Raw genomic sequence first — 27,201 nt, 5'->3', positions numbered from 1 at the left:
GTTTTGAACATATGGGGTATAATGCAAAGGGGTGGGTGACTTCAATCATAGGTCCCTCTATAAACCACATGGGGAAGGAGACACAAGTGTATTAATAGGCAAGAGCCATATGGCGCTTTTATGGATACTTTGGACAATGTCCAATTCAGTTACCTAGATTTATTTGATCAAATCTGTAGATAAGAAAACAGTAATGTGCCTAATATGCAATAATCACTTTATTAGACAGACCTTTTAAAAACTAATGCTGGATTCTTACAGACAGTCAAATATGGTAACATCTTTGTAGCATCTTATTATGGCATATGGTGCTATTAGATCCAACAGTTAAAATACACTTATAGCAGCAAACACATTAGGATAGAACAGACAATGCTTTGCTTAATGAAGATGTTGCATGATGTTTCTGCATATATTTCCATTTCCTCTCATCCGTTTATGACATCGGTATTTCGGTTGTAAATGTATTCTTATGATACGCAAATCAATCTTTAACCCGAAACATAACACACAGCCAAACAGTTAATTGCCAAGAACCTCCTTTCAATATGGGCAACACATTGTGTGATAGGACTGTTTGAGGGACTCCAGTGCAATTTTGGTTTCATCTCCAAAGTAAAAATTATTTCTCGGCAACGTGAGAAAAAAAAAAGTGAAAAAGTTTGCACATTAAAAAACACGCCTTCTTCTGTTACAGTCATGTGTGCTAAATGTATTTATGTACTTAAAAATTATTTTCCGGAATAAAAACAATTGGGACATATTACCTTTTCATGTTATACTGTAGGTCTGGGATCTGCAACCCGTAGGTCTCCAGATGTGTTGGACTACACCTCCCATCAACCCTCAACATAGAATATGGTAGCCAGGGGTACTAGGAGTTGTAGTCTAAAACATGTGGAGATCCAAGAGGTTGCAGATCCCTGACATAACAGTTCTGATTTAGTCATCAATTTTCGCAAGGTCCGTAAAATGTGGAATTCAACTCTTATTTAAATATAAATGTGTTCTATTTATTCAATGAGGTATCCCTTGAACCAGTGGGAATAAGGACACTGTGTCGTCATCCTAGTAGGCAGGGATCCCGCCTCCAACTGCAGGGGGGTTTGCGAAACCATTGCAAAAATAATTGGTCAGCAGCTACTCTTAATGACCGATCCAATGCAACAGGGCAATGGTTCCAAAAATGGAATTATAATGTAATCTGGATTAGGATTGACACAACCTCCCTCCCTAACGTAAATAGTAGGAAGTCAGCTACTTATCAGGATATGAGACAACAAGCGGGTTGAGGCCGCTATAAACTATGGAAGGTATCCAGGCAGGAGAGTGGACTAGTGCCTGGAAGGACACAAAACAGTGTTCACATGAGAGGGGTTTCTCCGAGCTAGGACTTTGGTTTCTGTAAAAATAATATCTCCAGAGCCCACAGAAAAACCACCATCTTGCTAGGCTTGCTAGGAAACATAACCAAAATAAACATACAGAGAACGTGTGGCTGTACTGCCAGTTAATGCCAGCATTCCCGCAGTATGACGTGGGGGTGAATAGACATATTTACTATGAAAATAACATTGCCTTCAAAGTACAAAATATAATTTGAAAAGATGGTAAGAGCATACATGTCGAAAGATCACCTTTGTGATAACTCATTTAGAACACTACACAGGAGTGGCAAAAGGTAACCAAGATTCAGAGAGTTCATACATACAGGCTTCAGTGTTATTATGAACTTACAAACACATGTATTTCCATTTCGATAGTAGTGCATGATTTCCCGCCAAAAAACACCGTTCACGAGGTCTTCTTTTTGCCTTTCTCACTGCAGCAGACTATGATTATTTTGGTTTCTATTTAAACTTACACCTTAACAGAACGTGAGCTCCCAATCTGGATGCACTGAACATCCCTAACATGTTGATGGCATAGGTACTGCAATATTGTAATGCATTTCGATGTAGAATTCAGACGAATAAGCTAATGCACGTTTCTCCTCTCAAAGTGAGTGGTCAAAGCACATGAATCCGTGCCAGTCCCGGACATTGCCAGCTGCTGCGCACCACACAACTGCGAAGCACGTTTCTGAAACTCCCTACTCTCTACGGAGATCGCCGCTGGTAAAAGAATGTTCCTGGCAGTCCTAGGAAGCGTGCAAGCGAATTCATCCAAATAAAATAAAGTTCATTGAATTGCACACATCGAGCTTCTAGGCGGGTTAACAGTTCTTGTCACAGGCTCTTGACTGTAGTTCACTATGTCGGCCTTCACCACCCTCTGTTTTAAAAGAAGAAAAAAAGAATTCAACGTCAAGAAAAAAATGACATGAAACCCAACTGAAATATGATAAAGAGACATGTGGTAAATGCATGTTAACGCATATTTAATATTACAAATGGGATGAACATGTGAGTTGCAATTTGATTTTTCAAAAAAAAATTAGATTTTCAAAAAAATGGGAAAGGATAGTCATTAAAATTACTTTGTAGATTCCAAAATGGCCACATGCACTGTCTAGACGTGCCGACATCTCTCTCCAGAACCCGAACCGGTAACAGCGTGCCTACCACCCCGCCAGTACACTGAAGCAAGCAGCTGAAGGGCCCCCGCGACTGCAGCGGACTGGGTGCAGGCGGGGGCGAGAAAGAAGTCATTAAGCATCTTGGTGCGCGGCCAGGAGCGGGAAGCGGAGGCAGAGGGTAAGCCCGCCAGAACACGCTGGAGGAAAGCTCGAGGGGAAGCCACCCGCTCTGCAGTGGAATCAGACCAGCTACGGGCCCTGCGCCCTGATCCTGAGACTGGTCTACGGGCCGGAGCTGGGGCGGCAGGCGGAACTTGAGGAGGCATCCCTCCAAAAAAAAAAAAAAACACACATCCAGAGGACCCCGCTATAGCCCATAACTCCATCAGACTTCTGGCACTAGAAAGGGGGTGACAGTGGAGACCCCCGAGGAGAACTGGGATTGAGGGGACTAACTCAGCAAAGAAGTAGCGGCGAATGGCAGTAAACAACAGGCCGCCCCCCGCAGGGATGAAACTGAAGCAGCCCTGAGGATTGGGGGAATTCACCTGTGCTGGAATCAGCTACACCACCGCCCCGGATGGAACGCAGCTCAAGGGGGTGAACTTGGAGGAGGCTGTGCACACTCACGACTTACAAACAGGAGAGTGCACCCAAACGGTTGTAAGGTCTCACCGGGAATGGGGAAAAGGGAACAACCCCCGGAAGCATATCAAGAGCCCTGGTGGACCCTGGGAGGACTGGTGAGGAGGGCGTAACACCTGACCTGGACGACCCCACGGGGAGACAAGGACCAGCAGGAGTAGGAACTGCGACGATGGCCGCGAAGCAAAAGGAAAGTGGTGGTAAATCCTTACAAAACCCGGAAGACGCCCCGGGAACACTCCTCAAAATCTGTCCCTGCAGGACAGCAGGGAGACGGCCAAAGCTACGCTCGCGGGCGTGGATGGAGGAGCAACATCGGGCGAGGAAGATTGGCCCTGCAGAACAATCTGTCCAAAACGTTCCAAGAGCAGTTCCAGCTGATGAGATCAGATCTTCATTCGGCTCTGGGAGAAATCAGACACAATATGAGACAACTGGGGGAGAGGACGGACCTCCTGGAAAGAGGAATTCAGGATATGGACAAAGAAATAACAGCCAACAGCGAAGCCATCGAAAGACTTGATGTAGCAACACAGAACCTTGAGCTCCAGGTGGAGGACATGGAAAACAGGTCCCGTAGGATCAATATTAGGGTGAAGATGCTGCCGGAAATGGTCGCAGACAAGGACCTAAAGGAGGTGATCCAATCAATCTTCGCGGGGATCCTGGGAGAATCTTTGCCTGAAGGGGTTGAACTGGACCGCATCCACAGGGGGGAGACCGGCGAACGGCCCAGCTGCAAGACCAAGGGACAGCATTGGCAGCATTCACCAGATACGCTCAAAAAGAGGCGGTCCTCCTGGCGGCAAGGAAACAGGAACTGATCATGTACAAAGAGCACCGTATAGCGTTATTTCAAGACTTGGCAAGCAGTACGCTGGTAAAGAGAAGGTTGATGGGTCCAGTCCTGAAGGCACTCAATGAGAGAGGAATCCGCTATACATGGACTTTCCCATTTGAGTTGGTGTTCGACTGGGAGGGGACCCAGAGGCACATCACATCAGCACGAGAAGGAGCGAGCATCCTACAAATTGATATGGATGAGGGTGGGACGTGGGAAGGGGGACAAGCAGTGGACAATAGACCAAGGCCAAAGCCGTGGAATTGGACAATGGTGTAAGAGAAAAGGAGGAGGGGGGGTCAAGCTCGATCCAACTACTGTCAGAAGACAAGAGCAGTGTGACGGCTGGGACACCATATCAGCAGAACGGGAGGAGTCATAAATGAAATTGGCAGCTTAGGGGTGGCGGGCCTCTAAAGGCAGTAAGAACGCACATGGGGGAGAGCAGTCATCTGGGAATCGACAAGGGCGAGGGTGCCCGAGACAGGTGAGGTGGGGAACCGGGGAGGGCATGTCCTTCCAGTGAGGGTAAGGGAGTTGGGGGAGAGGGAGGTGGGCAAGAGGGAGCAGGAGAGGGAGGGGGCAGAGGGAAAGCGGATTTCGAGAATTGGGGGTGGGAGGTGGGGAGGGACACATCAGGAAGCTCAGAGGGAGGGGGGTCACCAACATGTGAGGAACAAGGTCGGAGCTACTGTCATTCAAGTGGCTAACATATCATTTTAGGGGGCTTAATTCCCCCCCCCCCTTAAAAGGAAGAAATTGGAACAGTTCACGAGGAAGGAAGGGCCGGATATCCTGGGGTTGCAGCAAACACACATCTTACATAAGGACCAAGGGCGGTTGCGACTGATGGGATTCGATCTAATATTACACGCCTCCGGGCAGAGCAAAACTGGAGGGGTGGCCCTGGCTATTAAAGACACATTTGACTATAGAGTCACAGAGACATTAAGGGACAAGGAGGGTACATATTTGATAGTGAAGGGAACATACCTGGACGTTCCCTACACCATAGTAGTAGTGTATGCACCGAACACTGGGCAGGGGCAGTTCCTGAGGCAAGCCCTGACGATACTGGAAGAGAAAGCATGGAGCCAAATCATCCTGATGGGGGACCTCAACATAACCTGGGACAGGGAGCGGGATAGGTCTGGGGACCCTGGTAGAGGTGGGGGAGCGGTGATGTCTGCGGATCTAAGAGACAGGATTGGGAGGGCGGGACTACGGGATGCTTGGCGGGAGTTGAAGGGGGATGAGGAGGGCTATACGTTTCTATCGGGAGTACACGGGTCTCAGTCAAGGATTGATTACATTTGGGTATCAGCGGTCCTGGTGGGCCAGATTCGTGATGTACAAACGGGCCCTATTGGGATAGCAGACCACAAGACGGTGGCTATTCACATGGAGCTGGGATGCAAGGACAGAGGTGTGTGGGGTTGGAAATACCCCAAGTCCCTACTTAGGGACCCAGTAATTAGAGAGGAAATGAAAGAAAAAATTAAAAACTTCTTCACAGATAACAAGAAAGGGGGCACGAGGGAGGAAACAAGGTAGGCCGCCTTTAAAGCCTCGCTCAGGGGGGAGTTAATAGCAGCATCAGCGCAGAGGTTGAAGCAAATGAAGGCGTTGGAGGAACAACTTGAGGCTGAGGTAGAGGCGGCTAGGCAAAAGGCTGGGTCATCCCCAACTAGACACTCCATGAGGGAATACAGGAGGGCGATAGGACAATTGGAAGTCCTCCAAACTAAACAGGCAGAGGGAGCACTACTCTCCGTCCGATAAAGTATTATGCCAAAGCAAACAAGGCAGACGCGCTTCTGGCACATCTGCTGCGGGGTGCGACCTCGAAGAATGCAATCACGGCCTTAAAAACGACTACAGGGGAGCGGATCACGCGGTCCTGGGACATTCAGGAAACGCTGGCAGAATTCTATGAATCCCTATACACATCACAAAACTCCCAGCCCAGTACACAGGCAGAGTTCCTGGAGAGGGTGAAGCTGCAAAAGATTGGGAGAGAGGAGCAAGAGGCTCTTAACCGGGAGATCTCAGAGGATGAAGTAAGAAGAGTAATAGGGAACCTACCACCAAATAAGGCCCCGGGCCCAGATGGCTACACTGCTACCTTTTATAAAATATTGGCAACCGCCCTTATCCCACACATGACATCCCTCTTCAACACATTCAGGTCAACAGGCAAGATAGCTCCATCCATGGAGGAAGCCAAGCTAACCCTTATCCTTAAGCCCAATAAGGACCCAGAGTTGAGGACATCTTACCGGGCCATTGCATTGATAAATGTTGATGCCAAGATATACACAAAGATCTTGGCAAATAGGCTAGAAACATACCTCCCGGAATTTTGTCCATCCGGATCAGACAGGTTTTATTCTGGGCAGGCAAATGGCGGACAACATCCAGAGAGTGGCGCACCTGGTGGAAAAGGTACAAAAAAACAGACACTCCCGCGGTCTTATTGGCATTGGATGCAGAAAAGGTGTTCGACCGCGTAGAGTGGTCCTTTCGATTTCGAGTGATACAACAGATGGGTTTTGAAGGAGAGTACCTCACAATGGTTTCGACAAACTATCAGACACCATCGGCTAGAGTGGCGGCGAACGGCACACTATCAAGGCCCTTTAGGCTGAGCAGAGGGACAAAACAAGGATGCAGACCCTCCCCGATGTTATATGCACTTTACCTAGAGCCCCTCCTACAAGCGATAAGGGAGATTGAAGGGATACGGAGCATCCCGTTTGGGGGGGGACAGCAAAAAGTAGCAGCGTTCGCAGATGACATGCTGCTCACCTTGACAACACCAATTGAGTATATCAGGGCAAGTAGAACCCTGCTGGAGGAATTTGGGGAGGTCTCTGGTCTGAGGGTGAATATTAGTAAATCTGAAATACTAAGCTTAACTATGAAGGCATGGGAACGGGACGCTCTGAGGACAAGCACCCCCTTTGTGTGGAACCCAGGGGGAATTAGATACCTGGGGGTGAGAATCACGGCAAACCTTGCGGTCTGGTACGCGGCTAATTATCCCCCACTGTTGAAGGACATTATGCGGGACTTCCACAGGTGGAGGAACCTCTGGGTCTCGTGGCTGGGTCGACTAGCTGCAGTTAAAATGGTCACTCTCCCGCAGTTGTTGTACCTATTCCAAGCGATACCCCAAGAGGTGCCAGCAAGCCTCTTCAGGGAGTTAAAAACCCTGACCAATGAATTTTTATGGGAGATAAAAAGAGCGAGGGTTAGTAGGAACCTGATGGTGGCACCCAAACTGGAGGGGGGGGACTGGCGTTACCGAACTTTCAAAAGTACTATGAAGCTGCGCAATTGAGGGTAATTAGAGAATGGCTCCAGGAAGGGGAAAGAGGGAAAAATAAGTAGTGGGTTAAAATGGATAGGGCGGTCACACATCACAATCTTGCGGAAGTCCTGTGGCCACCGAAATATCGCTGGCCAAATCATCTATATAAAAGCTCTATAACCAAACTGATAGCAGATAACTGGGACAAGCTAGTGAGAACCAAGGGGATAACGTCATTTCCGTTCCCCTTCACACCCATCTTCAATAATGGGGACTTTACACCAGGGGTGGAGAAGGGTGCATTTACACAATGGCAGAACGGGAGGTGTACTAGGCTGGGGGAGATGTTCAGAGGGGGAAGAAATATTATCCTTTGTGGACTGTAAAAGGGAATTCGGGCTGAAAGAGGGGGAAAGACTTGGGTATGCGCAAATAAGGCATTGGGTACTGAACCCCGGGAATAAGGAAGCGGCAAATAGGTACACAACGCAATTCGAAAAATTCCTCCTATCAAACGGCGGGTCTACGGGGTTAATCTCCAACTTATACAAGATATTGGACAACGCAACCGACAGGCAGCAGTGGCCATATATGAGGAGATGGGAAGAAATGTTGGGAAGAGAGATAGGAAGGGAGGAGTGGGAAAGGCTGTGGGGAAACATTCCCAAATTGGCAAGAACATCCCAACTGCAGGAAGCATGGTACAAGATCCTATTAGGCTGGCACTACACACCAGCCCGAATGCACAGGATATACCCGGGAACCACGGGAGACTGTTGGAGGGGCTGCAGGATGACAGGCACGGCAGAACACATCTGGTGGGGGTGCCTGAAAATTGAGCCCTTTTGGCAAGAGGTGCAGAGGGCACAAGATCAGGCCTTCGGTCTTGGGGAGGCTCGACCGCCGGAGCAAATTCTGTTGGGGATTAGAGGGCTCCACAAGGGGGGGAACCCAGAGCTCGAGAGAAAGCGAGGGGGGATCCTAACACTGGCAGCTATGACGTTAATGGCGCAGAGATGGAAAAGCGCAGAGATACCCAGGATGCAGGACTGGTTGCGAAATATATGGGAAATCATCACACTCGAATGGGCGACATACGCCATGAACAACAATGTCCATAACTTTGCAAATGACTGGGGAGAAATTCTGGCTTTTCTGAAAGACTACTTTCTGGTAATGTGGTGCCCACAACGCTTAAAATTGTTGGATTTACAATGAACTTTGGTGACTGGTGCATGGAAGTAATGGTTCAGCAGCTGAGCAGATGTGCCTCAAGGAAGGGGTTGGTGGGGGGGAGGGAGTTCTTCTTGGGGGGGACTGGCGTCACCGGTGTAACACAACAGGAGGAGTGGTGTTTTCCCCATATATAAGGAGACCCCACCTTTATATTGATGTTGTAAATTCAATAAAAAGAGTTTTAAAAAATAAAAAATAATTACTTTGTAAATCACTTTGAAAATATCGTTACATATAGATTAGGATTTAGGAAAACAAGCTGCGTCAGACAAAACTCTAAAATGCTGTTACTAGCTTTGTTCACATGTACTAAGGACATCACTAATGCCATTAGGTGACATAACTGGTCTGACCACTCTCTCATGCCCTCCTATCTGGACCTCCCTGGCCTCCTGGCGATGCTGCTGCCTGCACTGCCAGTATCCTTCTCAGTCATTCGACCGATGAAGCGTGTGACAGTCGATGCATTTGCCGCCACCTTCATCCCTCCTCCCACCACCGCCATTGACTGTCATTCCGACTTAACACTTGCTAACCTCCATCTCTCCATCTTCAACACTCTGGTCATCCTTGCCCCATTCATGAGGACCCACATGAAGCCTGCCTCCAAGTGTAACTGTTGGTTTGACTCTGACTTGGACGCTCTGAAACTCAAGTGCAGAGTTGCTGAGCGGATGTCATGATCACTGCTTCCAAGGAGCTAGGACCAGCCCAACGTCCTTGGAAGCAGGCCCCTAACCTTCATCCTAGGCACCAGCCGGTCCCCACTGGGACCTTTTGGACCTTGTCCTGGCGCCGGTGGCACCAGGCTCATCAAAGTCACTGGTCCCGGCACTGGAAGCGCCGGCCTCATAATTTGTATGAAGATGCTTGGGTGGACTTACCTGCAGCAGACCATGCTGCTTACTTACCAGCCACATAGGAATCCTCTGTGAGCCGGGACTACTTTCTTACCTGGGTGGGGCAAGCTCCACTCCCTGGATACAACACTGGAACTCTTCTGGAACAGGAACTCTTTTCTTACCTAGGCGAGGCCGTGGAGGAAGACGCCTCATCACTCCAAGGCTATTTAAACCACACCCGATTGATGAAACGTGCTTCGCGTTATTCTGCATCTGCAGCAGAACGCTCACCGTGTCTGTTCCAGTTCTCTTCTTTCCGATCCTGAACCTGCAAGAACAAACGCTTACCATTCCTGTATCCAGCCTTCAGTAGCACCTGCAAAGACAAGAAACAACAGGTTAGCACGGTAACCTACACGCGCAGCGCTTTCCTCACCTGATCCATCGGCAGCTACCATCTCTTCACGCTGCTCCTCCGCCTGTGAAGACAAAAGCATAGTTATTCCTGTGTGGAATTACTTACCGGCACTCCGGGAATTCCGGTTTTCTTCAACGCTGCAATCCTGCAACTGAAAGACAAAAGAAGAGACATTAGACAGGTATTTTACTTACGCGCCATCGCGCCCGCCACAATAGGGCGCCTGCAAATACTCCGGCGTTTCCAGCGTCTCTTCAACACCCGAACTCACAACTGCAAGGGAAAAGAGACAGAGAGCTTTTGAAAAGCAGGCAACCGGCATTTACTTACGCATTTCCAAGCGCGTCATTCCAAGACTCTGGCTCGAACTTCGGCTTTCTTCACACCATCTTCTACCTCAAGAGCCCTGAAAGACAAATAGAAAAAGCATTATACAGAGCCCTGTTCCACATTAACGTGCCCACGCACCTAAAGACTGTAAGGACTTAAAAGGTGTCCGGAAACTCACCGTTCGTGCAGTTAACGACGGTAGCAATCCTCTGATGTCAAGAGGCCTACGTTTCACCCAGTGAAGGAACTGGCAACGGCACCCTGCACCAGACGCAGATGGAGAGTCCAGCATTCACCTATCTAAGGTGAGCACGTTGACCTTGGGGCTCCACGGAAAAGCGAGGCAGGGAAAGGGAGAGAGATACCCGACAACCCCAGATCATTAACCCCATATTCTTTCACCTGCAGATATCTCACTCTTCGAGTTAGACACACAGTGCGAAGAGGCTCAGCCCCGGAAGCCAATCGAGTCCTGCACTTCACTTTTCGAGTCACAGACACCATCCTGCCAAGACCGGCGCCTCCGTGGGAATCAGGTGAGCGTTACAGAACGCGAAGCCCACCGCAAAACTCCTACCCAGGCGCAATGGAAACCTCGGATACTGATCAATTGTTCCAGTTGCTTGGGGAACTAAGAGCAGAAGTACATGCAGCTCGTCAGGAAACAAACGCTCTAAGAAGAGAGCTGATAATATCCAAGGAGCGAACAGAGGACCTCGCTAGGCAATTGCTACAAACGCAGGCAGGACAAACACCTTTGCCCGCTCCAGGAGGAAATTATCCTTCAGCATCTTCCTCAAATCCAGTGCAAATCAATCTACCCGGTAATGTGCCCTTGGCTCCGCCCGAACGCTTTTCTGGTGACCCAAAGAGATTTGCAGTGTTCATTAACCAGTGCCGCCTACACTTCTTATGTAGACCAGCTGCCTTCCCAACAGATCAGGCCAAGGTGGCTTTTGTGCTTTCTTATCTCAGTGGCAGTGCCGCAGATTGGTCGATCCCTTTAGTCACTCAGGATGATCCGGTTCTTCATGATTTCCAGGCCTTCCAGTCCAGCATGGAGAAACTGTTCGCAAGACATGCACAAGGGCTGGCCTTGGACAATGAACTCCTTTCGTTACGACAGGGTAATCAAGACCTCTTGACTTACATTGCCTCATTCAACAGACTTATAGTGGAAACTCAATGGCCTGAGGATAAAAGAATAACGCTTTTCTACAGAGGCCTGCGTGGAGAGCTCAAGGATGTGTTAGCTCAAGTTGTGAATCCTCCACAAGAATGCTCAGACTATATTGACTTAGTTGTTCAATTGGACCACAGATTACAGAACAGAAAGGCTGATCGTTCCAAATTTGATACCCGAGTGTTTTCCAAACCGCAGACCTCTACTAGGGGAGCTGACACCGTGGAACCCATGCAAATAGGGGGCATGAAAGGACCTTTAACCCAAAAAGAGCGAGAAAGGAGAAGACAGCTGCAATTATGCCTCTATTGCGGAAACTCGGGGCACTTTCTTCGAGACTGTCCAGTGAAACCAGCTAAGAAGGCTGTAGGAGCCGCAGATACCTGTACCACAAATTCTGAGCAGGGAAACGACCTATCCCGACAAGTGTAGAGGTCCTCTTGCCGAGCGTTAAAATCTGTTCCATGACCTCGCATTTCGTGGTGCCTATGGTCCTCATTAGCCCTGAACGTCCGGATCGTTTGCATGCAATTGAAGCTTACATCGACAGCGGAGCAATCAGTAATTATGTGGACCGTGAAATGGTATCAAGGATGAATCTACCTCTTGTCCCTAAGGCAGTAAAAGACGTCATTACTACAGTGGATGGCACGGAGATGGCCTCCGGACCAGTAACTCACGCCACCCAAGAAGTGACGTTATTGAGCCAAGAGGGACACCGGGAGAAAATCGTGTTCGATGTGATCAAGGCCCCTCAGTTCCAGATCATTCTGGGAATTCCTTGGTTAGAGAAGCACAATCCTCAGATCGATTGGCGAGCAAAGACGGTTCAGTTTCCAGAATGTATCTCCACTTGTTATCCTCGGCCTGATGTTTCACTGGCGGCAATCTCTTCTGAGGTTCCCAAACTACCTCCCGAATACCAGAAATTCCAAGACGTCTTTCGGAAGGACTAAGCTAACACCCTGCCTCCTCATAGGTCTTACGACTGTCAAATAGATCTGATACCCGGAACAACTCCTCCTTGCAGTAGGATTTATGCCCTCACCGAGCCAGAGAATCTTCACCTCAGACAATATCTGGACCAATACCTAGCTAACGGATTTATCCGTCCTTCAAAATCTCCAGCTTCCTCGGCTTTGTTCTTCGTTCCGAAAAAGGAAGGAGACCTTAGGACTTGTATAGATTACCGCGCCCTGAATCAAATCACTGTTAAAAACAGATACCCGTTACCTTTGATCCCTGAACTCCTGGACCAAGTCAAAGACGCATGTATATATACAAAGTTGGATCTCAGAGGAGCCTACCACTTGGCACGAATAAAAGAGGGCGATTAATGGAAGACGGCCTTCCGCACCAAGTATGGGCTGTTTGAATATCAAGTTATGCCCTTTGGACTATGCAACGCTCCTGCCGCCTTCCAGTATTTTATGAATGATGTCCTTAGAGAACTCATAGATGTGTGTGTTGTTGTCTACATTGATGACATCCTCGTCTATTCATCATCTGAAGAGGAACATCAGAAACACGTTAAAGAGGTCCTCGAGAGATTACGTCAACATAACCTTTTTGCTAAGCTTGAAAAATGCGTTTTCAACGTAACTGAAGTTGAGTTCCTGGGATTCATATTGTCACCAAACGGAGTCCATATGGATTCAAAGAAAGTCGATGCAATCATCAAGTGGCCTTCACCAACCTCTGTAAAAGGAGTTCAAAGCATGTTAGGCTTTGCTAACTTTTACCGCAGGTTCATTCCTGAATTCTCTCGAATAGTCCAGCCCATCACCGCTCTATTAAACAAAAACAAACGTTTTGAGTGGTCTACCGAGGCGGAACAAGCTTTTCAGGACTTAAAAGCTAAATTCATCTCTGCACCTGTTCTTAAACACCCTCGCCCAGAACTCCCCTACATCGTAGAAACAGATGCTTCTACTCTTGCTATGGGGGCAGTTTTATCACAAAGAGATCCGGTCATACACCAATTACATCCTGTAGCCTTTTGGTCCCGCAAATTCTCGGCTCCCGAGATCAACTATTCAATTACAGACAAGGAACTTTTAGCTATCAGATCAGCCTTTAAAGCCTGGCGGCATTATCTTTTGGGAGCCAGACACACAGTCACCGTAATGACAGATCACCGCAACTTACAATATCTGAAGACGGCCAAAGCTCAGTCTTCCAGGCAGCTCCGCTGGGCTCTGTTTTTGGCTGAGTTTGACTTTATGATTACTTATCGACCAGGCAGTAAAAACGGAAAAGCAGATGCCCTCTCCCGGATCGGAATAGATGAACACTTGACCAATCCTGAACCAATACCCATAATCCCGGAACAAAGGATTTTGGGCTTGGTCAGCGCTCAATCCTTTGAAGACATCGAGACTACAGTCAAATCACTCCTAACTCCGGCAGAATTACAGGACTGGCAATTCAAGGGGAAGGATTTCTCAGTGGACCAAGACCTACCATATTTCCGAGGACGATTGTACTTGCCCTGTGAGAAAATACAAAAACAGGTAATCTCCTGTTATCACGACTCATTAATGGAGGGTCACCCTGGCATTACCAAAACCATGGAAAAGGTCAAAAGACATTTCTGGTGGCCATCATGGAAGAAGGATATTAGAGACTTTGTAATCTCCTGTGGTGTGTGTGCTCAGAATAAAAGTCAGAAGGAGAAACCAGCCGGCCTCTTACACCCACTGGACATCCCTCCCTGTCCATGGCATACCCTGTCCATGGATTTCATCACGGACTTACCTCCATGCTCAGGGTATAATACCATTTTAGTAGTCGTGGATCTATTCTCCAAGATGGCTCACTTCATTCCCCTGAAGGGCCTACCTTCAGCTTCAGTATTAGCCCGAGAATTCTTAGAAAACATCGTTCGGTTACACGGTTTTCCCTCGGTTTTGGTCTCCGATAGGGGAAGTCAATTCATCTCCCACTTTTGGCGAAGTTGCTGTCGCTTAGCCCAAATTGATGTGAGACTTTCAACCAGTCACCATCCCCAAACTGACGGACAAACCGAGAGGACAAATCAAACTCTGGAGCAATATTTACGTTGCATGCTCCAACAAACTGAAAACCCTTGGAAGGATATCCTTTGGATCGCTGAATACGCTTTTAACAATTCGACCCATTCTGGAACCGGGAAGACTCCCTTCTTCCTATTATACGGAAACCATCCTAGGACCTCTAACCTGGATCCTCCCCAAGAATTCGAAACACCTGCTGTGGATCACTTGCACTCGGTGATCACTCGTACTTTTAAAGAAGCCACTGCCCATCTGCAAAGAGCTAAAGCTCTATACAAGAAAGGAGCGGATCAACACCGTAAAGAGGCCCCTCACTACGCAGTGGGAGATCAGGTCTGGTTATCCACTAGCACCTGCCTCTAAAAGGACCCCGCACCTTCATCCCGAGATACTTAGGACCCTTTCTCATCTCTGCCATAATTAATCCGGTGGCTGTCAAATTGGAATTGCTTTTGCATATGAAAATACATCCAGTATTCCATGTCTCCTTACTAAAACCAGTACAACCAGAAACCCGATTGACCGAACTCCCAGAACCTGTTCTAGTGGATGGAGAACTTGAGTTCGAAGTAAAGAACATCCTAGACTCCAAAATCTCCAAATCTAAATTATATTACCTGGTTGATTGGAAAGGATACGGCCCCCAGGAAAGGTCTTGGGAACCCTCAGAACATGTCCACGCACCTCGTCTGGTCAAGAAATTCCATCTGAATCACCCGGACAAGCCAAAACCCCCGGAGAAGACATGCTTAGGAGGGGCCTTGAGGGGGGGTGCTGTCATGATCACTGCTTCCAAGGAGCTAGGACCAGCCCAACGTCCTTGGAAGCAGGCCCCTAACCTTCATCCTAGGCACCAGCCGGTCCCCACTGGGACCTTTTGGACCTTGTCCTGGCGCCGGTGGCACCAGGCTCATCAAAGTCACTGGTCCCGGCACTGGAAGCGCCGGCCTCATAATTTGTATGAAGATGCTTGGGTGGACTTACCTGCAGCAGACCATGCTGCTTACTTACCAGCTACATAGGAATCCTCTGTGAGCCGGGACTACTTTCTTACCTGGGTGGGGCAAACTCCACTCCCTGGATACAACACTGGAACTCTTCTGGAACAGGAACTCTTTTCTTACCTAGGCGAGGCCGTGGAGGAAGACGCCTCATCACTCCAAGGCTATTTAAACCACACCCGATTGATGAAACGTGCTTCGCGTTATTCTGCATCTGCAGCAGAACGCTCACCGTGTCTGTTCCAGTTCTCTTCTTTCCGATCCTGAACCTGCAAGAACAAACGCTTACCATTCCTGTATCCAGCCTTCAGTAGCACCTGCAAAGACAAGAAACAACAGGTTAGCACGGCAACCTTCACGCGCAGCGCTTTCCTCACCTGATCCATCGGCAGCTACCATCTCTTCACGCTGCTCCTCCGCCTGTGAAGACAAAAGCATAGTTATTCCTGTGTGGAATTACTTACCGGCACTCCGGGAATTCCGGTTTTCTTCAACGCTGCAATCCTGCACCTGAAAGACAAAAGAAGAGACATTAGACAGGTATTTTACTTTCGCGCCCGCCACAATAGGGCGCCTGCAAATACTCCGGCGTTTCCAGCGTCTCTTCAACACCCGAACTCACAACTGCAAGGGAAAAGAGACAGTTAGAGAGCTTTTGAAAAGCAGGCAACTGGCATTTACTTACGCATTTCCAAGCGCGTCATTCCAAGACTCTGGCTCGAACTTCGGCTTTCTTCACACCATCTTCTACCTCAAGAGCCCTGCAAGACAAATAGAAAAAGCATTATACAGAGCCCTGTTCCACATTAACGTGCCCACGCACTTAAAGACTGTAAGGACTTAAAAGGTGTCCGGAAACTCACCGTTCGTGCAGTTAACGACGGTAGCAATCCTCTGATGTCAAGAGGCCTACGTTTCACCCAGTGAAGGAACTGGCAACGGCACCCTGCACCAGACGCAGATGGAGAGTCCAGCATTCACCTATCTAAGGTGAGCAAGTTGACCTTGGGGCTCCACGGAAAAGCGAGGAAGGGAAAGGGAGAGAGATACCCGACAACCCCAGATCATTAACCCCATATTCTTTCACCTGCAGATATCTCACTCTTCGAGTTAGACACACAGTGCGAAGAGGCTCAGCCCCGGAAGCCAATCGAGTCCTGCACTTCACTTTTCGAGTCACAGACACCATCCTGCCAAGACCGGCGCCTCCGTGGGAATCAGGTGAGCGTTACAGCGGAAGTGGCAGGCATCAAGCACATCCTCTGACAAACTGGCCGGCCGCCTGCTCCAAAGACATTATCGTCCCTTCATCCGCTCCAAGAAGAGGGCTCATGTCCAAGCCGGTATTTCTGGGGTGACCAATAACACGGCTGAACTTTTCCAAATCTGCAAGGAACTTGCCAATCCTTCTGCAGTCTCCTCTTCCCCCTCCCATCCCAGGGCCTCTGTACTGCACTGGCATCCCACTTCTCCATCAAAACTCAGGACATCCTGTCCTCACTCTCTTCTCACCACCCCACCCACCCCGCCTCTGCTCATGCTTCCCTGGGCCTCCCACCACCCCCCATTCTCGCCTCCTCCTCTCCCACCGCACCGGACAAGGTCTCTAGAGTAGTCTGCTCTATGAAAGTCTCCTCCAAAAAGGTGCTCCCTTGTTCTTCCAGAACTGTTAAGGACAATATCTCCTCTCTCGCCCCTGCCTCGGCTGATTTCTGTAGCCATTCCTTTGCCACTGGCTCTTTCCCACAACCATTCAAGCACTCCCTTGTGCACCCCCTCCTAAAAAAGCTGTGTGCGGACCCTTCCTGCTTGGCTATCGCCCCATCTCCATCACCCCCTTTCCTGGGCAAACCTCTAGAGAAGCTTGTTATGCTCCAACTGACCCACCACACGAATTTGCTGGCTATCTCAATGACCACCAGTCTGGATTCAGAGCATCCAGCGGCACGGAAACTGCTCTCCTGAACACCTGTGAAGACATGCTCTTTCATTTTGATTCCAACTCCCACTGCATTCTGATCCTTCTTGATCTTTCCTTTGCCCTTCGCAAGGTCAATCATGCCATCCTCATAAATCGTCTCTGTGATACCCTTGGCATCTCAGACCGGGCACTGGCTTGGCTGGTCTCCTGCCTGTCAAACTGACCATCCCAAATGCAATAGGGCCCTTCCCACTCTGCCACGTCACTCTCTACCTGTGGTGACCCCCAGGACTCTATCCTATCGCTGTGGCTCTTCAATATCTGGGGCTGTGTTCGTGCTGGTAGAGAGATTCCCAGACCCCCCTTTGTTTTGCATAATTTAACTGTGGGGTTCACCCTAAGTTAACAGGGCGATCCAGACGTGGACCCCTTGCTCACTGTTCTTAGAGAGGCAACAGTTTCACCTCACTGATGATGCCCAACAAGGCTGAAACACGTGTATGGGGTTACTGATGGTACTCTTGTTCAGAGGAGAATTGCCTAGCATTTCGGCGCTGGACTGCCCCTGGGCAGGACAAAGGCTGATATGCGGGGAAATTTCTTCTCTGGAAAAGGGACAGTGAGCTAAAGACTTGGTAGAGTCTCTCCCAGGGGTTATTCACCCAAGAACAGGTCATTGGGCTGTGTTTGTGCTGGTAGAGAGATTCCCAGACCCCTCTTTGCTCTTCAATATCTACCTTGCCCCTCTGGTCCACTTGATCTCCACCTTCCCTCCTCATTTTCAGTGTTATGTTGATGACACACAGCTCTCCTTTAAGCCTCCCTCCTCTACCTCTTCGTCTCCCTCTCTCATACCTGACTGACTTCTATCCAGGCATGGTGCTCTGCTAACGACCTCTGTCTTAATTCCAATAAGACTGAGATCCTTCTCATTGGACGCCTGCTCCCGGCTTCCCTCCACCCTCTTGTGAAGCAAAAACCTTGTGGTCATCCAAGACTCCTCTCCTTCCCCCCTCACATCACTGACCTTGCCACAAAGTTCAGCTTTCAGCTTAACCATCTCAGAGGCCTTCTCCCTTTCCTCACCTTTCCCCAGAAGCTCAACGTCTCCAGAGCTCCGGTTCTCTATAGGCTCGACTACTGCAACAGCCTCTTCCTCAATCTGCTCCTTTTCTCCCTGCGCCCTCTTCAAATAATCCAAAATAGGGCTGCAAGACTTATCCTTGACTTCAAGCACAGGAGCATCTCTCCAGCCACAAAATCTCTACACTGGCTCCCAGTGGCTGCAAGAATCAAATTCAAGACCCTCTGCATCATCCACAAGGCTTTCTGGTGCCTGAGAACCTGCTCCATCCAACTTTCTCTCCCTAAACTCCTCCCGGCTAGAGTCCTTTGGTCCTCTAGCTAGAACTTTCTTCAGATCAGAAGCTTCTCCAAGCAGAGTGTGGGAAGTAGATATCTTTCTTCAGCAGGAGACTCCCTCTGGAACAGACTTCATGCCCCCCTCAGAATTCAGATGGATTTCCTTAAATTGCAGAAACTTCTCAAGACCTTCTTTTTCTCCTCCTCCTCCTTCCCCTCCCTTACTAGCATCCCCCTGCTGCTGTGACTGGGGCCTGGTCCCCTATGTGCCTTACAAGGGCCAGGACTTCCTTGTCCAGTCCCCCCCCCCTGAACCCCTATCCAGCACTTGCCCCCAGGCACCCTGCCCTTACTAGCCTATTTCTGGTCCCCTTGTCGTAACGCTAGTTGACCCCTACGCCCGGTTGTTCCCCTGGAACTTGCCCTCTTGGCCCCTGTATCACTTGCTCTGCCCCTGGGCCCCCATCCCTCCTGCACTTCTCCCATACCCCAGCATTCCTCCCTGTCCAGCACCCTCCCCCCTGCACTTATTGTCACTGCACATGCATGGTCCAAATGCCACAAGGCATAGTAGGACCATTTACTGTTTCTCTCCTCTCCCCTCCCCCCTTTTTTTGTCTTGTGGTGCCTTGAAACACTATAGGCGCCATACATAATGTCCAATAAAAAAAATATATAAACTGAACGTGAAAGCAGGTTAAAAAGGTCAGAATGCATAGTGAAACCAAATTGTTTCATTGCTAATTCTGAACACTTATCACGTCGCAAAAGTGTAGAGGAAAAAGGTTGTAATAAAGAAATTTGACCAATCCAGTAATTGAGAATATGATTAAAGCAGAAATCTTACTGTGATGAATTGCCATCTGTCAATGGTGTGTTAGGGAGAATTATCAAGAATGTGCTAATTCCCCTTACCTTTTGAGAGCCCCAGCAACTTTGCTGGATTTCCAGGATTTGATTTTTTACTTGGGAAGAGTGTGAGCCTTTTTTCCCCCACTCTTCCATGTATTTTGATGAGTATTTTACTTTTGTGTTCTTTGGATATGGAGTTTTAAAACAACTCCATAGGCATCATCTTTTTCTGTGTGTCACGCAGCACCCTCAGTGCAGTGGCACAGGGGTGTCTTTCAGACTCCCCAAGGTTTAAATACCTTCTCTGGGCCCGACTGCTGTCTCACAGAGCATGTAAAGTTAAATTGACTTTACTAGTCTTCTTAAATTTACAGACCAAGAACACACTATCTTCCTCTAATGTGCTGGAGGGGTTGCCTAGCTTCCCCTGAGTCTAAACACTCATGTAACAGTCAAATGTTACCCTTTCCCACTTGAAATGGCTGGTGGCAGTAGTTTTAAACAAACTACCATGATTTTTCCCGACCGGGAACACCGGTAGCTAAAAATTGGGTCAGCCATGTTTTCCAATATGGCGCCCAAGGCCGGTCAACTTTTTTCGCCATTTCTTTTTGGAAAGGTCCTTCTTGTGTTTGTCTATGCTCGCCAAACCAGGTTTGGTCACTTTGTTCGTTGGCCTTTAGAGGGCTTCAGTGCTGAAGCCCTCCTCTGGCGCTTGAGTGTCTGGGGTGTACAGGATGTGAGGGAGGTGTCCGAAACTCCCTGGGCTTAGTCTCCTAGGAGACCTGAATGCACTCTCGCGTGATTGGCCGGCTGGCTGTCCGGCAAGGACTGCCACCCTGCTGAATGAGTGACAGCCAGGCTGGAATGAATGGGGGAAAACTGTTTAAAAGCAGGTCTTTGGAACTTGGAAAGCAGAGTCAACCACTGGAACGAAAGAACCAAAGAAGAGCTGAAAGAAGACGACTGCTGCAACTCCTGGTCCACCGGTGAAGCCCTGCTGCAGGTCTGAATTGCCTGAAACTCCATCGACAGAGAAGCCCTTCAAGGTTAACTTCTTCCCTTGCGTTTGGTGGGAACAACCAACTCGTAAGCCACCTGGACACCGTCCTCAACCTGGTCGAATTTTCTTCAGAGTGCTGTTGAAAACCGGATAGCCAGTGGGAAGGAAACCAGCTCCTGGACTTTAAGGCACTCACACCTTAAACCGACGTTTTGCCAAGCTTGCGGCCTCTTCCCTGGGCAGTGCAGGAACCTCCCGACGACGTCCTTGTCCCCACGACTGAAGCTCAGTAACAGCGAGATATGCAGGAACTGCCAGGAACAACTGCCTCAGCTACAGCTTTTCTTCACTTACAACGTACTGTGCAAGTGCGGTGCAGAACTCTGTTTGGCCGCGGTGAAAGTTTGTGAAACTTTCCCCGACTTTGAAGGCTTGTCCTTCCCTAAATCAACATCTATCTTTTCGTCTGACCAAATTCTTCTAAGATCCGTGGCAAAGACTTAACCATTTACTACCAGAACTGTGCTCTCCTATACAAGACTCTGAACCATTGACTTTGGCCCAGGCCTATTGAATTGAATTGCTGGTTGTAGTGAACTGAAACTCTTTGCCCTGCCTATGAAAGCATTTGTGCTGTTGATTCTTATAACCTTGTCTTTTTACCCCTTTTTAAAGTAACTGAAGTGCCATTTTGCTCCCACTTCAGGGGAGCTGAACTTGTTCAGAAACTGATTGGTTGTGTATTGTAGAATATTAGACTGTGATATTGAGCTGCTCTTACCGAGGAATGTTTTCTAAATGACTGTGTAAATAAATGTATATTCCTCTACCAAGAAACCATGAGTAAGTGTTTGTTTGAATCACTGTATTTGTTGGTCCTTCGTGTAACCAGTTGTACTGCTCACTTTACTCTTGAGATAAGTCTGGCTGCTCAGCCACTGCTACCACATTACTGCGTAGTATGGGCTTCAACCAAAGGTGAAATTGTACTTTCACTTGTAGTCTTAATTGTGTGTAGTGTTCCTAAAGGGTACTGCATATGATTCTACCTAACATTGTGGAAGCACTGGCTTTTTTGATTTTTAACAATAAAAGGTTTCAGGAAATTCCCTCTCTGCAATCGGCTGATCAGATAACCCTCTCATAAGCTTGAAGTGGGAGAATGGAACAAAAGGCTCCCACCAATCCCCTCACGCCCCTGGCCTAGAGGATCGCGGCCCAGACACCCGCCACGAGAGGAGTTTGCCTATCTACCAGACGACCAAATACCCTGGTACAGGAACATACGGATGTGCCCACCAGCCTGCCCTGCCCATGCCGACACCTGCGGCATGGATGAACTCGACTGACCCATTCAACAGTAAATAAACACATCGTTAGAGATGCCATGACGACCTAGCCAACGGTCAGCACACCCGTGCAAACATGCACACTGGACACTCCCACACCAATCCACACGAAGAACATATTCAGTGCTATGACCTAGGTGACGGACACACCCACTGACGCGCATCTTTATTATTTTTCACATAGGTTTTTCAAAATGCAGAAACGCAAGACGCACAACAAACTCATCTAAAATGCTTGCTGACGCTTCTCCTAACCCATAGATTGCAATGAGAAATATAACGAAGACATGATACTGGGGATAAAGCAATATGATACGATAACCTAAAGCGCCGTGCATCAAACATCCCGACCTATGCACCAGGCCCAAGTAGGCCGCAAGCAAGAGCCTCCATGAACATTGAACGAGCAAGAGTACAATTGCTGACCCTGCAGAGTGAGCCCGGCGAGAGCAGACAGTCAAGGGCACAATGTTGCAAACTCGCATGCCACAAGCCGAAGCCAAGGTCACACCTGCAAACTAAGCCAGACACACAGTGGAAAATGCAATATTAAATGTGCAGAATTCTGCCTCAACCACGGTCTCTCCTCACGTGACCAAGCCGAACCTGACAGGGTGCCAGACCCAGGAGGAAGGAGGCGCCTGGATCCCACGTTTTGAGACACAGGCAGCAACAATGAAGCGATTCAATGGACATCTGCGGCGGTGGGAGTAGTCTGCCCTCCAGCATATGAACAAATCCTCGCATTGTCTGCACATACCCATAGTTATACATTGTTGCAAATGACAGGTGCACCGCGAGCTGGGAACAGCGATGGTCCCAGACTGGGGGGCTCGCGAGTGGACCAATCAGAGCCTGGGGCACTTATCACTGACGCCATTAACATTAGCCAATCCTCAGGGGTCTTCATGTAACAATTTTCATGTATCTAATTGAAGGGACAACCCAAGTATACCACCTGACTGACCCTCAACCACTAACAGCGTTCTCTATACGTATGCTATACTAACCCTACCACTCGAGGAACCAATCCAGAGTGGCGATAGGTTTTTTGCTAACTTTCCCAGGTGACGCGAGTAGCGCGTCATACTGAGGTAAAAAGGGCCTGCGAGCCCCACGAAGAGACAGAGAGAGTCAGGACGGACGCGTACGATCCTTGACCCATCCCTGCCGTTTTTTTAATAAACAGCAGAACCACCTTGCTTCTTGCGTGTGCCTCATACTCATTTTTGGGATACGCGGGAGGAGTTGGGGCCTCCCTGCCTGGGGGTCCGCGGACGGCCAGCTGACCCCGGCAGAATTTCCCCCCGACAAGTTGGAGGCACTGCTGAGATCTGTTTAAGATCTGCTTTTATTTTATTTTTCCGAATGCTCCCGTTGCGAGGAGGCCCGGCGGCGCGGCCCCCTCTGCCGCTGCCCCCTTTTGAGGACTACAGGACCATCGCGGAACTGCGAGAAGACCGGACAGCGCAATCCGGATATTGGCCTTCAGGAGCCGGTTGAGAAGTATCCCGCCCGCGGTTGGCGAGTGTCCAGACGTGGTCCAAACGAGGGGAGGTGGCGAGCCGCTTGGAGGGGTGCACGCAGTCGAGCGGCCCCGCATCAAGAGAACTTGGTGAGTATGCCACGCCCAACAAGCAATGTGAAATTGTGAGGGAGGGGGGAGGAATAGAATACGGGAGGCGGGAGGTGTTACACAGGTGCGCGGCGAAGGTTTGATAAATTAGTATTGACGTTGAAGTGAATGGTAGCTGGACAAGTGCGAGAGCAGTCTGCTACGTTACGGAAGAGGAGGGGGCGGAGCACGAAAACATCACATGCGGCCGCTCGTAGAAACTGATTGGCCTAGGTCGCGACCACGTGTAAGGGGGTGTGTGTGTGTGCGGTTTCCTACGATTTGGTGATTATTGATCAATGAGTAGATGAGGATCCCTATTGATCGAGCAGGAAACTCGATAGATAGATGACGTTTCCCTGTAGGCAGTAGCTAGCTGGTTGCCTAATAGGGAAGATAATTGGCTGGTTAAGCCCTCCTGTCGAGGGGCGTATCACACGCGAGGCAACGCAGCGTGCGCAGTCCGATTACATTGTTGATTACCTTGTTCCAGGCATGACAAGAGGACAGCTGTGGGGTTAACGGGGGTGGATTGCAAGCATATTTTGGCCTTTTAAAAAAAAACAAAAAAAAAACATGAAAAGAACTTACCAGTAGTTTTGGAAGAGATCGGTGATGTCACCAGTAGGGCTTTCATAGGATATCTCGAACGCGAGGCATTTTTCGGAGAGTGGTGGGGAAGAGAATAATGGTAAGGGAATGGAGACGGAGATAAACGGTAACGAGTAGATTGGGGCAAGGTGAAAAGGGGGACGTGGCTGCGCACGGAGAACGCTGGCCACGACAAGTGAAGAAAGAGGAGGAGGGGTAAAAGAAAGTGGGACGGCTGTACAAGAACGTCACACGGGGCACGCAGCCGCAGGGGGCTACGTGCGCCTCGGCCGCAGGGGGCCGTAAAGGTGTTCGGTAAAGGAAGAAAAGAAAGAGAAGAATATACAAATGCAAATGCTATATTTTACTATTTTGTTTTAGCGGACAATCGCAAGTCCCCAAAATTACGGGGCCAGGTAAAGATCTGAAATTGTATAGCGTACACTATTAGTTCTCTTATATGTGTAAGCAGCTGTACGAGAACTTAGGGTGGTATCCTCATTTTGAAAAGGGGACTACATATGAAATTATAAGAGCCCTGTTCAAGAAGAGTTTGGCCCAATGGGATTGGACTAAAAACTATACAGGTCTATCAACACTGAAGTCATATACATATGTGTCGAGAGTCGGTCATAACTATCTAAGCTTACAGACTATCTTTGCCAAAATTCTACCCCTGCGGTGCGCAATCTTATTCTTAGACTGCGCAACAACCAACTGCCACTTTAGGTTTTTGTGGGTGCACATTTGAAGATCCCCCTGGCCCAAAGAGTATGCCGAATATATAAGATACCGGGAGCCATAGAGACCCCTAAACACATATTCACTGAGTGTAGGTATTTGGGCAATATCTATATGACTATACTCGGTGGATACGTACATAACTATGAATCTATAAAAAGCGATTCATTTTGGACATATTGCTTTAATTCAGATCTGGAAAGCCTCCACATCAGCCTCTATTGGCTTTGGCGCAGAATTGCCAGTCGACTACCTATAGACAAAAAGGTGTTATAACCAGAGAGGGCCTGGGAGAAACTGTCCGTGACTGAATTTACGGAATAGCCCGCAGATTTTATTATAACTAACAAGATCATATTCGTTGCTTTACCAGTTCTAGTGCAAACATGTGTTGATGTGTTTTAAAGTATCCGCTGTAAATTGATGGGTTGTGACCCATCAGTCATTAAGAGTTAACTCTGCTTTGGGCATTTAGATCTATAGCTGAATTTGTATTTGCACATGCCACAAGGGTTTTTAAGCTGTCTATTGTATTTTAATTAAGTGTTAACGAAGTGTTTGATTAAATATTTTAAGTGATTGATTATGTGATGTAAATTCCTCTTTTTAAAGTCGTGATACAATTAAATTGTTTTTTCTTTTGTAAAGATTCCTTAAGAATCATATACAAATAAATAAATAATAATAATAAAATGCAAAACCCACAAGTTCAGGTCCCCAGGTACATTATTTGCAGATGAAAATAATGGCAAACAAAAGGAATGTGACAATACATGCCAATAGGAGTCCATGTGCCACTTTAATGAAGTAATTCAAGGGCCACGAGAACATGCCTGTCATAATTTGTACAAGGATGATAATTGCATCAGAATAATTGCATCACATAATATGATCATCAAAAATCCCTGGCATCTGATTACTGTTCACATTACATTGTTATGTGAGTTGTGACAACACTTACTCACAACCAGCCTTACAGCTAAGAGGCATATACACTATTCATTTTTACTCCCTAAAAACAAAAAAATGTGGCCAACAAAAACGGAAAACAATAAACACATATTAGCCTACCCCTGGCTTCTGCCTACAAAGCACCACTTATATTTATTAGAATCAGTGACCAGCAGAGCAGTGGCATAGGAAGGAACTCATTATTTCTGCCCAATCTCATTTTAACAGTAAAGAACATTTTTAATAAGCATAAAGTATCTAGGTTGGCAAAGCGAATGACTTTTTGACACCCCGAAACATAATTTCACTCCAAGTAGGAAGCAAATTCTTATCAGAGCCTTTCTTGTTACCCTGACATAGGAAGTAAAAAGAGCCTTTCTGAGGTTTCTAATGGAGCTCTGTTGAAGAAAATCACATATAGGTTAATGCCTTTTAGGTTAATAGCATCAATGCTCACAGGTACAACAGCATATGGGCCTTCTTCTGTAACTAGGGACCCCTCTGTAATACATTTTTAGCAGCTAAACAAGATGCTGGGGATGCTAGAGTCAATAAACACAGAACACATGTTTATATTGAAATGTCCTCAGCAGCTGTGCAAATAAAGAAACAGAAGGTGCAGTTCTATAGAGTGTTATTAGAGTTTCCTATCCTTTAGCAAACACATTTCCTTCACTGTACTGCAGTGCCGAAACAACTGACTTGGTGTTTGAAAGTTACTGATTTGCTTATCACCCACAAGGAGTGTTCTCCTGTGCCTTTCCACTCGTACCCCTCCCCAGCTCCCCGTACAAGCCTCCAATACTATTTGACAGGGCACAATATAAATTGAGGGATTGCAGCAGTTAAGCGCTCACTGGGATATTTGCAGACCCATAATACTTTGCAATTAAAACATATTTAGTGCCTCACCATGATATGATATGCATTTTAAGAAAGTGTCATGAATCTACATGTATCGATCTATGGGAGAATGGTTACTCCTCCCTTACTCTTTCAACACACTAATGGGCCCACACCATTTACTTGTAACGCTGCTCACCACTTTTTACACAAACTAGACAGAGCACATATCAAATTATCTTATATCGTTTTTTATTCTGAAAAATATTTTCCCCAACATACAAAATTATAAAACCACTAAAGTCATCACAAAAAAACATTCAAAAATGTGTTTTCCAAAAAACACTTCAACAAGTACAATGTGACTGGGGATTATTAGTATGCAGTTATTTTCACAATACTATTGAGCACACAGCAGAGCAAAACAATGATTAATAAGTCATCTGTGCTATAACCTCATTCTGTATCAGTTTCTTTCAACTCTACAACAGTTTTAGTTTTGCGAGTCCAGATTACTTTGCTACTTTTCAGAAGTATTGGGTTTTCCTCAGGTCAACACATGTTTCGGCTCTTTATTTGTGACTGTACATTGTACCCACGTGCTCACATGG

The 27,201-nt window shown here is 47.8% G+C and overlaps 1 protein-coding gene across 2 annotated transcripts in view; it reads right to left on the bottom strand.

Annotated features, from left to right (window-relative positions):
• Positions 1 to 200: 200 nt before the first annotated feature.
• Positions 201 to 27,201, bottom strand: part of RAB28 (RAB28, member RAS oncogene family) — a 1,474,591-nt gene continuing 1,447,590 nt past the window's right edge. For both annotated transcript variants that reach the window (XM_069631946.1, XM_069631947.1), the window contains one exon: positions 201 to 2,274. In XM_069631946.1, coding sequence (XP_069488047.1) covers positions 2,182 to 2,274 — 93 coding nt within the window. In that variant the 3' untranslated portion in view covers positions 201 to 2,181. The remainder of the gene's footprint in view (positions 2,275 to 27,201) is intronic.

The sequence above is a fragment of the Ambystoma mexicanum genome, chromosome 6q (genome assembly GCF_040938575.1).
Source record: "Ambystoma mexicanum isolate Mex_15411 chromosome 6q, UKY_AmexF1_1, whole genome shotgun sequence".
NCBI lineage: Eukaryota > Metazoa > Chordata > Amphibia > Caudata > Ambystomatidae > Ambystoma > Ambystoma mexicanum.
This window is presented reverse-complemented; position numbering and strand designations above follow the sequence as displayed.